The 14542-nt window shown below is 43.4% G+C and overlaps 1 protein-coding gene across 3 annotated transcripts in view; it reads right to left on the reverse strand.

The window, feature by feature from the left end:
• Window positions 1-8534: 8534 nt before the first annotated feature.
• The window catches only part of RIPK1 (receptor interacting serine/threonine kinase 1), a 37651-nt gene continuing 31643 nt past the window's right edge, over window positions 8535-14542 (reverse strand). For all 3 annotated transcript variants that reach the window (XM_068557478.1, XM_068557480.1, XM_068557479.1), the window contains 3 exons: window positions 13651-14214; window positions 12279-12431; window positions 8535-10628 (listed from right to left, as the gene is read on the reverse strand). In XM_068557478.1, coding sequence (XP_068413579.1) covers window positions 10342-10628; window positions 12279-12431; window positions 13651-14214 — 1004 coding nt within the window. In that variant the 3' untranslated portion in view covers window positions 8535-10341. The remainder of the gene's footprint in view (window positions 10629-12278; window positions 12432-13650; window positions 14215-14542) is intronic.

The following is a 14542-nucleotide window of genomic DNA, read 5'->3' on the forward strand; positions in this document are numbered from 1 at the left end:
TCATCCCAGCGTATCCTTCCCCCTCCTCATGTCCTCAAGTCCATTCTCTACGTCTGCGTCTTTATTCCCGTCCTGCCCTTAGGTTCATCAGAACCTTTTTTTTTTTTTTTTAGATTCCGTGTATATGCGTTAGCATACGGCATTTGTTTTTCTCTTTCTGACTTACTTCACTCTGTATGACAGACTCTAGGTCCATCCACCTCACTACAAATAACTCAAAATTTCGTTTCTTTTTATGGCTGAGTAATATTCCACTGTATGTATGTGCCACATCTTCTTTATCCATTCATCTAGCAATGGACACTTAGGTTGTTTCCATGTCCTGGCTATTGTAAATAGAGCTGCAAGGAACACTTTGGTACATGACTCATTTTTGAATTATGGTTGTCTCTGGATATGTGCCCAGTAGTGGGATTGCTGGGTCATATGGTAGTTCTATTTTTAGTTTTATAAGGAACCTCCATACTGTTCTCCATAGTGGTTGTACCAATTTACATTCCCACCAACAGTGTAGGAGGGTTCCCTTTTCTCCACACCCTCTCCAGCATTTATTGTTTGTAGATTTTTTGATGATGGCCATTCTGACTGGTGTGAGGTGATACCTCACTGTAGTTTTGATTTGCATTTCTCTAATGATTAGTGATGTTGAGCATCCTTTCATGTGTTTGTTGGCAATCTGTATATCTTCTTTGGAGAAATGTCTATTTAGGTCTTCTGCCCATTTTTGGATTGGGTGGTTTGTTTTTATCATACTGAGCTGCATGAGCTGCTTGTATATTTTGGAGATTAATCCTTTGTCAGTTGCTTCATTTGCAAATATTTTCTCCCATTCTGAGGGTTGTCTTTTCATATTTTTTATGATTTCCTTTGCTATGCAAAAGCTTTTGAGTTTCATTAGGTCCCACTTGTTTATTTTTGCTTTTATTTCCATTTCTCTAGGGGGTGGGTCAAAAAGGATCTTGCTGTGATTTATGTCATAGACTGTTCTGCCTATGTTTTCCTCTAAGAGTTTTATAGTGTCTGGCCTTACATTTAGGTCATTAATCCATTTTGAGTTTATTTTTGTGTATGGTGTTAGGGAGTGTTCTAATTTCATTCTTTTACATGTAGCTGTCCAGTTTTCCCAGCACCACTTATTGAAGAGGCTGTCTTTTCTCCCTTGTATAGTCTTGCCTCTTTTATCAAAGATAAGGTGACCATATGTGCATGGGTTTATCTCTGAGCTTTCTATCCTGGTCCATTGATCTATATTTCTGCTTTTGTGCCAGTGCCATACTGTCTTGATTACTGTAGTTGTGTAGTATAGTCTGAAGTCAGGGAGCCTGATTCCTCCAGCTCTGTTTTTCTTTCTCAAGATTGCTTTCGCTATTTGGGGTCTTTCGTGTTTCCATACAAATTGTGAGATTTTTTATTCTAGTTCTGTGAAGAATGCCATTGGTAGTTTGATAGGGATTGCATTGAATCTATAGATTGCTTTGGGTAGTATAGTTATTTTCACAATGTTGATTCTTCCAATTCAAGAACATGGTATATCTCTCCATCTGTTTGTATCATCTTTAATTTCGTTGATCAGTGTCTTATAGTTTTCTGCATACAGGTCTTTTGTCTCGTTAGGTAGGTTTATTCCTAGGTATTTTATTCTTTTTGTTGCTATGGTAAATGGGAGTGTTTCCTTAATTTCTCTTTCAGATTTTTCATCATTAGTGTATAGGAATGCAAGAGATTTCTGTGCATTAATTTTGTATTCTGCTACTCTAACAAATTCATTGATTAGCTCTAGTAGTTTTCTGGTAGCATCTTTAGGATTCTCTATGTATAGTGTCATGTCATCTGCAAAGAGTGACAAGTTTTACTTTTTCTTTTCCGATTTGGATTCCTTTTCTTTTTCTTCTCTGATTGCTGTGGCTAAAACTTCCAAAACTATGTTAAGTAATAGTGGTGAGAGTGGGCAACCTTGTCTTGTTCCTGATCTTAGAGGAAATGGTTTCAGTTTTTCACCATTGAGAACGATGTTGGCTGTGCGTTTGTCATATATGGCCTTTATTATGTTGAGGAAAGTTCCCTCTATGCCTGCTTGCTGCAGGGTTTTTATCATAAATGGGTAGTGAATTTTGTCAAAAGTTTTTTCTGCATGTATTGAGATGATCATATGGTTTTTATCCTTCAGTTTGTTAATATGGTGTATCACATTGATTTGCATATACTGAAGAATCCTTGCATCCCTGGGATAAATCCCACCTGATCATGGTGTATGATCCTTTTAATGTGCTGTTGGATTCTGCTTGCTAGTATTTTGTTGAGGATTTTTGCATTTTCATCAGAGATATTGGCCTGTAATTTTCTTTTTTTTGTGACATCTTTGTCTGGTTTTGGTATCAGGGTGATGGTGGCCTTGTAGAATGAGTTTGGGAGTGTTCCTCCCTCTGCTATATTTTGGAAGACTTTGAGAAGGGTATGTGTTGGCTCTTCTCTAAATGTTTGGTAGAATTCGCCTGTGAAGCCATCTGGTCCTGGGCTTTTGTTTGTTGGAAGGTTTTTAATCACAGTTTCAATTTCAGTGCTTGTGATTGGTCTGTTTATATTTTCTGTTTCTTCCTGGTTCAGTCTCGGAAGGTTGTGCTTTTCTAAGAATTTTTCCATTTCTCCCAGGTTGTCCATTTTATTGGCATAGAGTTGCTTGTAGTAGTCTCTTATACTCCTCTGTACTTCTGCAGTGTCAGTTGTTACTTCTCCTTTTTCATTTCTAATTCTGTTGATTTGAGTCTTCTCCCTTTTTTTCTTGATGTGTCTGGCTGATGGTTTATCAATTTTGTTTTTCTTCTCAAAGAACCAGCTTTTAGTTGTATTGATCTTTGCTATTGTTTCCTTCATTTCGTTTTCATTTATTTCTGATCTGATTTTTATGATTTCTTTCCTTCTGCTAACTTTGGGTTTTTTGTGTTCTTCTTTCTCTAATTGCCTTACGTCTAAGGTTAGGGTGTTTATTTGAGATGTTTCTTGTTTCTTGAGGTAGGATTGTATTGCTATAAACTTCCCTCTTAGAACTGCTTTTGCTGCATCCCATAGGTTTTGGGTTGTCGTGTTTTCATTGTCATTTGTTTCTAGGCATTTTTTGATTTCCTCTGATTTCTTCAGTGATCTCTTGGTTAGTTAGTAGCATATTGTTTAGCCTCCATGTGTTTGTATTTTTTACAGATTTTTTCCTGTAATTGATATCTAGTCTCACAGCATTGTGGTTAGAAAAGATACTTGATACGATTTCAATTTTCTTAAATTTACCAAGGCTTGATTTGTGTCCCAAGATATGGTCTATCCTGGAGAATGTTCCATGAGCACTTGAGAAGCAAGTGTAATCTGCTGTTTTTGGATGGAATGTCCTATAAATATCAGTTAAGTCCATCTTGTTTAATGTATCATTTATAGCTTGTGTTTCCTTAATTATTTTCCTTCTGGATGATCTGTCTGTTGGTGAAAGTGGGGTGTTAAACTCCCCTACTATTATTGTGTTAGTGTCAATTTCCTCTTTTATGGCTGTTACCATTTGCCTTATGTATTGAGGTACTCCTATGTTGGGTGCATAAATATTTACAATTGTTATATCTTCTTGGATTGATCCCTTGATCATTATGTAGTGTCCTTCTTTGTCTCTTGTAATAGTCTTTGTTTTAAAGTCTATTTTGTCTGATATAAGAATTACTACTCCAGCTTTCTTTTGATTTCCACTTTTGCATGGAATATCTTTTTCCATCCCCTCACTTTCAGTCTGTATGTGTCCCTAGGTCTGAAGTGGGTCTCTTGTAGACAGCATATACGCAGGTCTTGTTTTTGTATCCATTCAGCCAATCTATGTCTTTTGGTTGGAGCATTTAATCCATTTACATTTAAGGTAATTATCGATAGGTATGTTCCTATTAACATTTTCTTAATTGTTTTGGGTTTGTTATTGTAAGTATTCTCCTTCTCTTGTGTTTCCTGCCTAGAGAAGTTCCTTTAGCATTTGTTGTAAAGCTGGTTTGTTGGTGCTGAATTCTCTTAACTTTTGCCTACCTGTAAAGGTTTTAATTTCTCCATCAAATCTGAATGAGTTCCTTGCTGAGTAGAGTAATCTTGGTTGTAGGTTTTTCCCTTTCATCACTTCAAATATGTCCTGCCACTCCCTTCTGGCTTGCAGAGTTTCTGCTGAAAAATCAGCTGTTAACCTTATGGGGATTCCCTTGTATGTTATTTGTTACTTTTCCTTTGCTGCTTTTAATATTTTTTCTTTGTATTTAATTTTTGATAGTTTGATTAATATGTGTCTAGGCATGTTTCTGTTTGGGTTTATCCGGTATGGGACTGTCTGTGCTTCCTGGACTTGATTGACTATTTCCTTTCCCATGTTAGGGACGTTTTCGACTATAATCTCTTCAAATATTTTCTCAGACCCTTTCTTTTTCTCTTCTTCTGGGACCCCTATAATTCGAATGTTGGTGCGTTTAATGTTGTCCCAGAGGTCTCTGAGACTGCCCTCAATTCTTTTCATTCTTTTTTCTTTATTCTGCTCCCTGGCAGTTATTTCTACCATTTTATCTTCCAGCTCACTTATCTGTTCTTCTGCCTCAGTTATTCTGCTATTGATTCCTTCTAGAGTATTTTTAATTTCAGTTTTTGTGTTGTTCATTACTGTTTGTTTTCTCTTTAGTTCTTCTAGATCCTTGTTAAATGTTTCTTATATTTTCTCCATTCTGTTTCTGAGATTTTGGATCATCTTTACTATCATTACTCTGAATTCTTTTTCAGGTAGGTTGCCTATTTCATCTTCATTTATTTGGTCTTGTAAGTTTTTACCTTGCTCCTTTGTCTGTAACATATTTCTTTGATGGGTGGTGCTGTATTCCAGTCTTACTGGTTGTTTGGCCTGAGAGGTCCAGCACTGGAGTTTGCAGGCAGTTGGATAGAGCCGGGTCTTGGTGCTGAGATGAGGACCTCCGGCAGGCCTCACTCTGATTAATATTCCCTGGGGTCTGAGGTTCTCTGCTAGTCCAGCAGTTTGGACTTGGACCTCCCACCACAGGAGCTTGGGCCCAACCTCCAGCCTGGGAACCAAGATCCTGCAAGCTTCGTGGTGCGGTAAAAAAAAAAAAAAAAAGAAAGAAAGAAAGAAAAAAGGAGCAGTACAATATCAAAGAATAAAAAACAAAATAAAATTAGAAAGATAAAAAAATATATTAGGGGGGCTTCCCTGGTGGCGCAGTGGTTAAGAATCCGCCTGCCAGTGCAGGGGACGTGTGTTCGAGCCGTGGTCTGGGAAGATCCCACGTGCTGTGGAGCAACTAAGCCCATGTGCCACAACTACTGAGCCTGCGCTCTAGAGCCCGTGAGCCACAACTACTGAGACCATGTGCCACAACTACTGAGCCTGCTCTCTAGAGCCCGCAAGGCACAACTACTGAAGCCTGCGTGCCTAGAGCCCGTGCTCCGCAAGAAGAGAACCACCGCAATGAGAGGCCTGCACACTGCAACGAAGAGTAGCCCCCACTCGCCGCAAGTAGAGAAAGCCTGTGTGCAGCAACAAAGACCCAACGCAGCCAAAAATAAAAATAAATTAAAATATATATATATTAGGAAAAATAAAACTATAATTGAAAACAACCACAACAAGGTAAAATAAAACCACAACAGAAAAAAGAAAAAAAAAGGGGGGCGGGGAACAAGCCAAAAGGAGAGAATAGTGAAGTATAAAGAATAAAATAAAATTAGAAAAATAAAAGATTTATTAGGAAAAATAAAAATATAAAAGAATTAACAACAATGAATCAACAAGGTAAAACCGAACTCCAGTCGAAAAGAGGAAAAAAAAGAAAAAAAAGCCTTGGCTATGGGGGTGGAGTTTAGGCGGGGCGGGGGTGGGGGGGAGGGGGGAACTTAGGCAGGGGTGGGGTTTAGGGTGGGGCGGGACCTAGGCGGGTGGGGGTGGTGCCGTTTGAGCGTGGGGCGGGGCCTAGGCGGGGCGACGTTCAAGCGTGGGGCGGGGCCTCTGCTCAGGACCTGCGCAGAAGGGGAGAGGCAGCAGGTGGAAGGGAGGGCCTCTGGAGGGCGGAGTTCGGGGTTTGGAGGTAAGGCCCTGCGTGAGGGTGTGTGGGTGGGGTTTAGGCCCAGCGCGTTGGAGGGGTTCTCAGAGTGTAGAGGTAGGGCCCTGGGCGGGGGTTGTAGGGGCGGGGCCTGGGCTCTGCGGGGCAGGAGGGAGGCTCGGAGGGCAGAGGATTAGGCCCGGGGAACCCAACAGGCTCCCCGGGGCGTAAGTGGACAGGGAAAGCGCTGGCGGCGTTCCCTCCCGTTCCTCCACGCCCCTCCCGCACCGTCTCCCCCAGGGTCTCCCCCGTCATAGCCGCTGGACCCCTAACCGTGGGTGGGTCCGCTGGGCGTAGGAACTCCTCCCCTCCCCCAGCCGCCCCCAGGGGTGCGGGTCGGAGGTCGGGCCTTTACTTGTGCTCCCCCTTCCCTCCCTCCCACTGCCTCACGACCCGCGCGGCTGGAGGGGGCCTCGGTGGGCAGAGGATCAGGCCCGGGATCCCAGCAGGCTACAGGCTGTACACGTAAAGATGAAGATGGCAAATTTTATGTGTATTTCACCACTATTGAATTTTTCTTCTTCTTCAGACCAATTCAAGCTTTAAAGGTTATAAACATTATCTGCAATCGAAGATTCAATAGGGAAAAAAACAACTACCCTCTAATTCTGGCTACTCTCCTGCCCTACCTGAACTGAAGATACCTGGCACGTTCGTGGCTGCTGCTTAGCCGTGGCTTGAATCGGAGATTCCAGCCGCTTCCGTGCACGCCACGTTACTTCTCCTCCCGGAGGCCCTGCCACTGTCATAGTCCTGCAGGCACAGTGCTTCTAGGTGCTACAGCCATGGAAAGTTCTGTTACCTGCAGTGTCCTCACTGGCCCATTGGAGTTTCTTGAGCAGTAAAGGCAGGTTTGGCTTAAATATGGATTTTGCTAAAATATTTATGTTCTTTCAACATAAAGCTGTCACATCAATTTCCTGCATAGAAAGAAAGAGAAATATGTAATATTCCAGCTACTGTTGTTTGACTTTCAGAATCTTGGGTGGGGTCAACATTTCCTTATGCTTTCCTGATTGGGATTGATTGGGATCTCTTGCCGGAGATGATCAGGGTTAAAAGTAATTGTACAATTTTAACACCAGTTATCCTACTGGTCAGCAGAAATGGTAGTGCTGAGGGTTTAGCCTATTGGTGTAACAATTTTTAAGTACACACTTGAGAAGTAGCTCTGTGTATAACACTATTGTGCAGTTTAAAAAATAACTACTGTTTCTTAGAGTCACAGATGTAGAAAACAATCTTATGGTTACCGGGGGAAAACGGGGGGAAGGATAAATCAGGAGATTGGGATGGACATATATACACCACTATATGTAAAATAGATAACTAATAAGGACCTACTCTATAGCACAGGGAACTCTACTCAATACTCTATAATGGCCTATGGGAAAAGAATCTTAAAAAGAGTGGATGTATGTGTATGTATAACTGATTCACTTTGCTGTACACCTGAAACTAATACAACATTGTAAATTAACTATACTCCAATAAAAATTAATTTAAAAAATAACTACTGTTTTTGTGCCAGGCACCTTGTGATGCATTATCTTATTTTAATCCTCACATCAACCTTATGTACTACTGCCCTATTTATAGATGAGGAAACTGAGGCTAAGAGAGGTTAGGAAGCAGGCCCTAGGTACACAGCCAGAGGAGCAGAGGGGAATTTAAGCCTGCTTGATTTCAGAACCCTGTACCTGGATTATACCATAGAACTAATCCTTCAGTGATTTCCTTGTAATCAGATGCTTCTAAAACCTTGACCATATAAAGACCTATTTTTATTTACATGATTATCGTAATTAGAAAAACTTTAAAAAATAAACCACACACATTAAAATGTACATCAAAATACTATTTAAAATGTTTTGTGAGAAATAACTCCTTTTCTTGTTGCTGAAAATCTAACTTCATATCATGGACCCAAACAAAGACCATGACCATAGCATGAAGCGGAGACTCTTCCTGAGCAGGATGTGTGATCTGGGAGGGAGTCTTATTTACCGGTATCAACCTTAGGGTCTGAATACCTTTTTCGGAGCCAAGATGGATAGTCTTATTTCTCATGTTGTAGTCTGTGTCGTCTCATTTAATTGGTTTCTGCCCAAGACTAGTGTTTTCGTGGTGCTTGGGCCTTGTATTGAAACTCCTCAGATATAAATTTGGCCCTTTTCAGCCCAGTGTTTAGAGAGTGGAGGCTGAAGGAAGGGCCTCTGAGCCAGGTGTGAAGGACAGCAGTGCCGCAGCCTCTCGGATCAGTGGGTTTTCATCGTGAAAGTCAAAATGCAATGTCAAGAAGCTCCACTTTCATCACCAGCTTCCCCTCTCCTGCCAATAGCAGGGGTGGAAAGGAAATGCCAACCCATGTGGTAAAGTCACAGTGGAGAATCTCAAACTGTTTCATTTATACAAACACATGGCTTATATTTGAGGTACAAAATTTTATTTTAAAAAGTCCATTAAAGATATCTTCTGCTTTTTGCCTCTGAACATTGATCATGCAACCTCTTTGGAATTTAGAGAATTTAGAAGAGAGGTACAAGCGATGCATTTAGAAAAGAAATCATCCAGCCCCCTCCAGCAAGCCTGGGACTATTTGCCCCTCCAGCTTTCCTTTTGGGCTATGTGATCCAGTGCTGTGTGGCAACGAAGTAGTGAGCCTGGATATGTGTGGGTAGGAAAACAGGTTCACTACTTTATAGCAGTGCTGTCTTCAACTAGGGCAGTTTTGCCCCTCCAGGGAACATCTGGCAGTGTCCAGAGACACTGCTATTTGTCACAACTAGGGATGGGAGGAGGGGGAGAAGGGCACTATTGGCATGTCACAGGGAGAGGCCAGCGTTGCTTCCAAATGCCCTACAATGCACGGGACAGCCCTCCACACAAAGAGCTATCTGGCCCAAGATGCCAGTAGTGCCAAGGCTGAGAAATTTTGCTTTACAGTACCACTTCAGTGGTGTGTGTGTGTGTGTGTGTGTGTGTGTGTGTGTGTGTGTGTGTGTGTGTGTGTGTGTGTGTGTGTGTGTGTGTGTGTGTGTATCTGCTGGGACTGGAGGAGATTTAGAATCAGAGCCAACAATACCGTTATGAACCCACCAAACGCTGGGGTCTGTTCTGGCAGCCAGATGACCTTACCGCACCCTGAGCGCCTCCCTCCCGGGAGGGCTGAGCACAGTGGCACACCTGCTCTGCCGGGCAGAGGGCGGGCAGTGATGCTGGGTGGCCTGGTCACGTCAGTCTCCTAGCCCTCGAGTGCCTTCACTCCTTCCTGGTTTCAGGTGGGCTTTGAGAGGCTGACTGCTACAGGCACAAGCAGCAGACGCGGAACCGGTCCTTGCACAGCCCAGCTCACAGGAAAAAATGAAGCTATTGCTACAGCACCCCGGGGTAAACTGAGGAAGCTGCTCAACACTGATCCGCCCTGAGGCTCCAGTCGTCGCCGCGGTGACGCGGTCAGTACTCCCAGCACGCCTGCTCCCTCTTCAGGGCACGAGGTTGGAAAAGTACCTGAAGTGTCAATGCTAGGGAAGAACCTTGGTACTCGTCAGAATTAGTAGCAATTCTGTGCAACGACAGCCGGGGAAAGTCTGCTATTTTTGTTCTCTATTTTTCCCGCCTTGTTTGTACTCCTTAAAATCGCTTCCGTTAATTTACAGAGTGAAGACGGCATGTAATTCCTGAAGCCTGTAGTGACGGATACAGATTTTGATCCTGACGTTAACAGACCCTGTAATTTTGGAATGAACTGTGGTTGTGATACAAAAAAATCCCATTTGACGAGAACGCAGCATTTTACAGTGCCTCGATTATAACAGGAGCCTATGTAGAGAAGACAGTGCAGAATTAGGAAGCTGATTTAGTTTATATTCTCTGAATTTTTTTGTTTTTTCCTGATCAAGCAAAATTTCAAGAAACTGAATGAACAGCATCACTGAAGGTTATGGAATAATCTGAAAGAAAATGATCTCCTTAAATCTCTCTCCCTTTCAAAATGCTATTAGGCTTCTTTTTTGATTGGACCTTGGCCATGAATAGGTCTTCCTGTGTAGTGGGTTGTTTGCTGTAGATTTCTTTTCCCATCCTGCAGCTATGAAAGGCAGGAAATGATTTTTACGCACAGGACCCACATCAGTGAGGAAAGAATTCTGAACCTTCTGAGGCAGCAGGCTTTCGGTGGGTCGCTCACCGAGTGAGGAGATGGCCTCATGCTGCAGGAGCCCCTGTGGGCTTAGTTCTGGCTCATGCGTATCAAGCAGTTCAGCAGGTCTACCCTGGAACACTGGTAGAGCGCACAGGCCAGCTTTCCCACGGTGGCCCCCTTGCTGCCTTCCCTCATCAGCCACTTCTGGAGCATCTGGTAAACCTTTTCTTTCAGTCCATCTCGCTCATAGTCATGGTCAATTTCATCAATCTGAGATTGAGAGAAGCCCAGCTTACGGGCAAAGTTTTTCCAGTGCTTGCCCAGATTTTCTCTGACTGGGTCCAGGTGTCTATCAGTCAGACTAGTGGTATTATCTGCCAAATAGAAAAGAGAAGAAGACATCAAGCTATGGCCATTTGAACATCTAGCTTCAAAGACCTGTATAAAGTGAAGAGTACCAGGAGACGGTGACAAAGATAACTTCTTCTTGCTACAGTTGTGGGCTCATCGGTTGATACTTTACCTGTCTGCCAGTCCATGTGGAGGAACCTCTTCCCCCCCCCCCCCCCCCCAGGAGGTGCAGGTCTGAGGCACAGCCCGAGGCTTAGAGAGCAAAACACCCCTCTGGCTACTAGGCTGTTCTGTACAACCTGAGCCACAGCCCTTGTTTATATCACACACTCCTGATGTAAAGGGGGAAGACACCATTTTTGTTCCTTTTGGGCATTTTCCGCTTACATCTGGCCAGAGTTAAGGTCATTCAACTCAGGATACCCTTCACCCAACAGTTTGCTTTCCTCTTACTTAATCAAGGAAACTGAGACCACCGACTGTGAGCTGGTTTGATTACACTGCCTTCCCTTGTCTTTTAATGGATGAGGTATTTTTGGACTTATCCCTCCCCTACCCCAAGTGCTGTCCTCTTTCCTCCTACAGCCGTAACCTCTCTCTTTCTACTTGTTCCTTCCTCTCAGGCCTTCATAAAAATAATAAAATGAAGCAAAATAAAAGTATAAAACCACCAAAACACCACAAACAAACCCACTTCCTTGATCGTCGTCTGCCCTCAGTAAGCTGAATATGAGGAAGAAGACACCTCATTTTCCCCCAACTCCCCACAGCGCAGCTTCTGCCATCACCACGGGACGTCAGGCATCCAAAATTCTGTCAACGCTTCGCCAGGAGAGGGACCCTGGGTTTCATCAGATTCTCAAAGGTACCCTTGTCACCCCCAAAATTAGGAACTTCCGCTCTAGTATTTTAAAGACTAGCCTTCAAATGGGTTAGACCAGGGATTGTCAAACTATGGCCCATGGGCCAAATCCAGCCCGCTGCTTGTTTTTGTAAACAAAGTTTTATTAGAACACAGCGACGCCCATTCGTGTACATACTGTCTGCGGCTGCTACTGTACTACAGTGTCAGCTGAGCGGCTGCCGCAGAGACCTCAGGACCAGTGAAGCCTAGAACATTTACTACCTGGCCCTTGATTAAAAAAAGTTGCCCATCCTAGGGTTAATTAGAAAGCTGCGTTCTTAAATCACATTGCTTTGGCCTCATGACTGCTTTTCCCAGGTTGTGTTTTGGGATTAATGTTATGAGGCTGCATAGTGGAACCCCATAAGAGAAAGCCCTCTTATTTTTATTATGCATGTGCAGTTGAGGGCATAGTCTTCTATCTTTTACAGAATCCCTTTTGATGAGGACCTGAGGGAGCTACTGCTGCTAGGTCTAGGTACTAATACTGATGCGATGATGATGATGCTGTGTTTAACACTTGTATGTCTTACTATGTGCCAGGCAGTGTACTAAGCTCTTTATTCATACTGACTTGTTTAACTTTCACAGCAAATCCATGAATGAGATATTCTAATTATCTCCACAGTAAACATAAATAAGTTACAAAGCAATTACATGGAAATTACAGAGCTATTTTAGAGAGGAAAGATAGGGCACTTTCACGGAGAATAATCAGAGGTAAGACAGTTCAAGGTTACTATAGATGGGCCCTTCAAGGGCATCTTACCGAAGATATCTTGGTACTTAGAAGCTGGGTCTTTTTCCAAGTTCATGTGCGTGCTGTCCAGTACCACTGAACTCATTCCGCCAATCTCCATATAATTATTGTTTCCAATCTGAACGCCAGAACTGTTGTATATGCTATATTTTAAAGACTCATCTGATTAGAGAGAAACACACAGGTAAGTACATCTAGACTGAAAGCAGAAGAAAAAAGTACTACATGGTAAAGGGGCAGGGCTTTACTCCAAATGCTTAAGTTAAATTATTTATCCTATGCTACCCTTTGAAATTTTCTTCTTTAAAAGGTGGCTGAATCATCTCACATCCATTAGGATGGCAACTATCAAAAGTACAGAAAATAACAAGTGTTGGCAAAGTTGTGGAGCAATTGGGACCCCTATGCACTGCTGGTGGAAATATAAAATGGTACAGCCACTGTGGTAACCAGTATGGTGGTTCCTCAAAAAATTAAAAATAGAATTACTATACAATCCAGCAATTCTACTGGGTATATACCCCAAAGAACTGAAAGCAGGGTCTCAATCAGATATTTATACACCCGTGTTCATAGCATTATTCATAATAGCCAAAAAGTGGAAGGCACCCAAGTGTCCAACAGCGGATGAATGGATAAACAAAATGTGGTCCATCCATACAATGGAATACTATTCAGCCTTAAAAAAGAAGGAAATTCTGACACAGGCTGTAACATGGGTGGACCTTGAGGACACTGTGCTCAGTGAATAACCCAGTCACAAAAGGACAAATAGCATAGGATTCCACTTATATGAGGTCCCTAGAGTCGTCAAATTCATAGAGACAGAAAGTAGAAGGTTGATTGCCAGCGGCTGGGAGGAAGGAGAATGGGGAGTTACTGTCTGATGGGTACAGTTTCAGTTTAGGAAGAAGAAAGAGTTCTGGAGCTGGATGGTGGTGATGGGTGCCCAACAACGTGGCTTTCATCACCAGTGGTAGTCTTTGGCCTATATGAGATAAAAAATGGAAATATCCAAGATTTATTTCTTACCTTCAGAAAACAGCAAGCAAGCGAGAGAATACAAGCAGATACCTTCACTTACATCAGAGATTGGACACAGTGGAGCTACTGAGATTCGGGTTAGAGTGGAAGATGCCTGCTAGATGCAAGGACCTGTGGCCCGACGCTTGCGGGCGGCTGCACTGACTTCTACCCAAACCAAGAGCCTAGGCCAGGTGGTCTGATGGAGACTTATTCCGAGAAGGCAAGGTGTGTCTGGTGGCTGAAGACCCCAAACAGCTTGTCCTTTGTTCGCTTATAGTCTACAACAGAGCTAATGGCTGCTTTATTTTCAGGAAAAGTTAAAAAATAGAACAGTGTGACTGAAAGGCCTGTTTACCTCTTGATGGCAAGGAGCTGAATGGAATGGTGGGTGTGTTTCCCAGTAGGTTGGTCTCAGGCACTGGCGTTTTATACAGGCTTGGCATGTGGCCTGGATTTGGCCCATACCAAACTCCTGGACCTGCGGTTCTCAGGTCCACTGGACTTACTCCAAAACCGAGTGGGGTACACAATCCATTTCTCCAGGAGAGTAACTGGGGTTGGCTGGTTAGCCCTGTTGGTTGCTGTACCGCATTACCATGACTGGCTGCACCGGAGTAAGCAAGGCCTTTTAGCCCTGGGTTCTGAGCATTCTCATAAGGTCTCTGCTGTGCAAAAGGGTCATGGGAGACCCTCCGTCTCCTCTCTTCCTGTCTACTGTCAGCCACGTTGCGCCCGGGCTGCCCTCCGGTGTGCCCGTCCATGCGGCTGCCGTACAGATGGTAGTTGGCCTCCTCCTGGAGTTTACTGTGCAGTCGGAGGTCCTGCTGCTGCTGCTCTGGGGCGGGAGCGAACCAGGAGTCCTCCACAGGGCCCAGCCCGAAGCCCCGTGAACTGTGCAGCGAACTGGGCTGTTCTGTGGCTGAAACGAAATGAATCGGCGTCGGGAAGAGTTTCATGAAACATGAAGAAGTAAAAACCTGAGCACAGTCATGAATCTGTACCTTGGACTAACACACTGAAAACTCTGAGAACAAATAAAAAGCGTTTACTAGGTGGTTTTCCTCCTGTGAGTTACACAGGTAGTAAGTAGTCGTCCCTGCCTGGCAGTGTGAGAGCACGAGAGAAGTTATAACCAAGCAGCAGAAAAGTGGGTGTTGTAGGAATGACCAAGGAAGAAAGGGACTTGTGCTGGAGCAGGGGAGGTGCCTCCTTGTTGTGACGCAGGGCTGGAAAATAAGAATGGCAGC

Source organism: Eschrichtius robustus, chromosome 12 (assembly GCF_028021215.1).
Source record: "Eschrichtius robustus isolate mEscRob2 chromosome 12, mEscRob2.pri, whole genome shotgun sequence".
Taxonomy (NCBI): Eukaryota; Metazoa; Chordata; class Mammalia; order Artiodactyla; family Eschrichtiidae; genus Eschrichtius; species Eschrichtius robustus.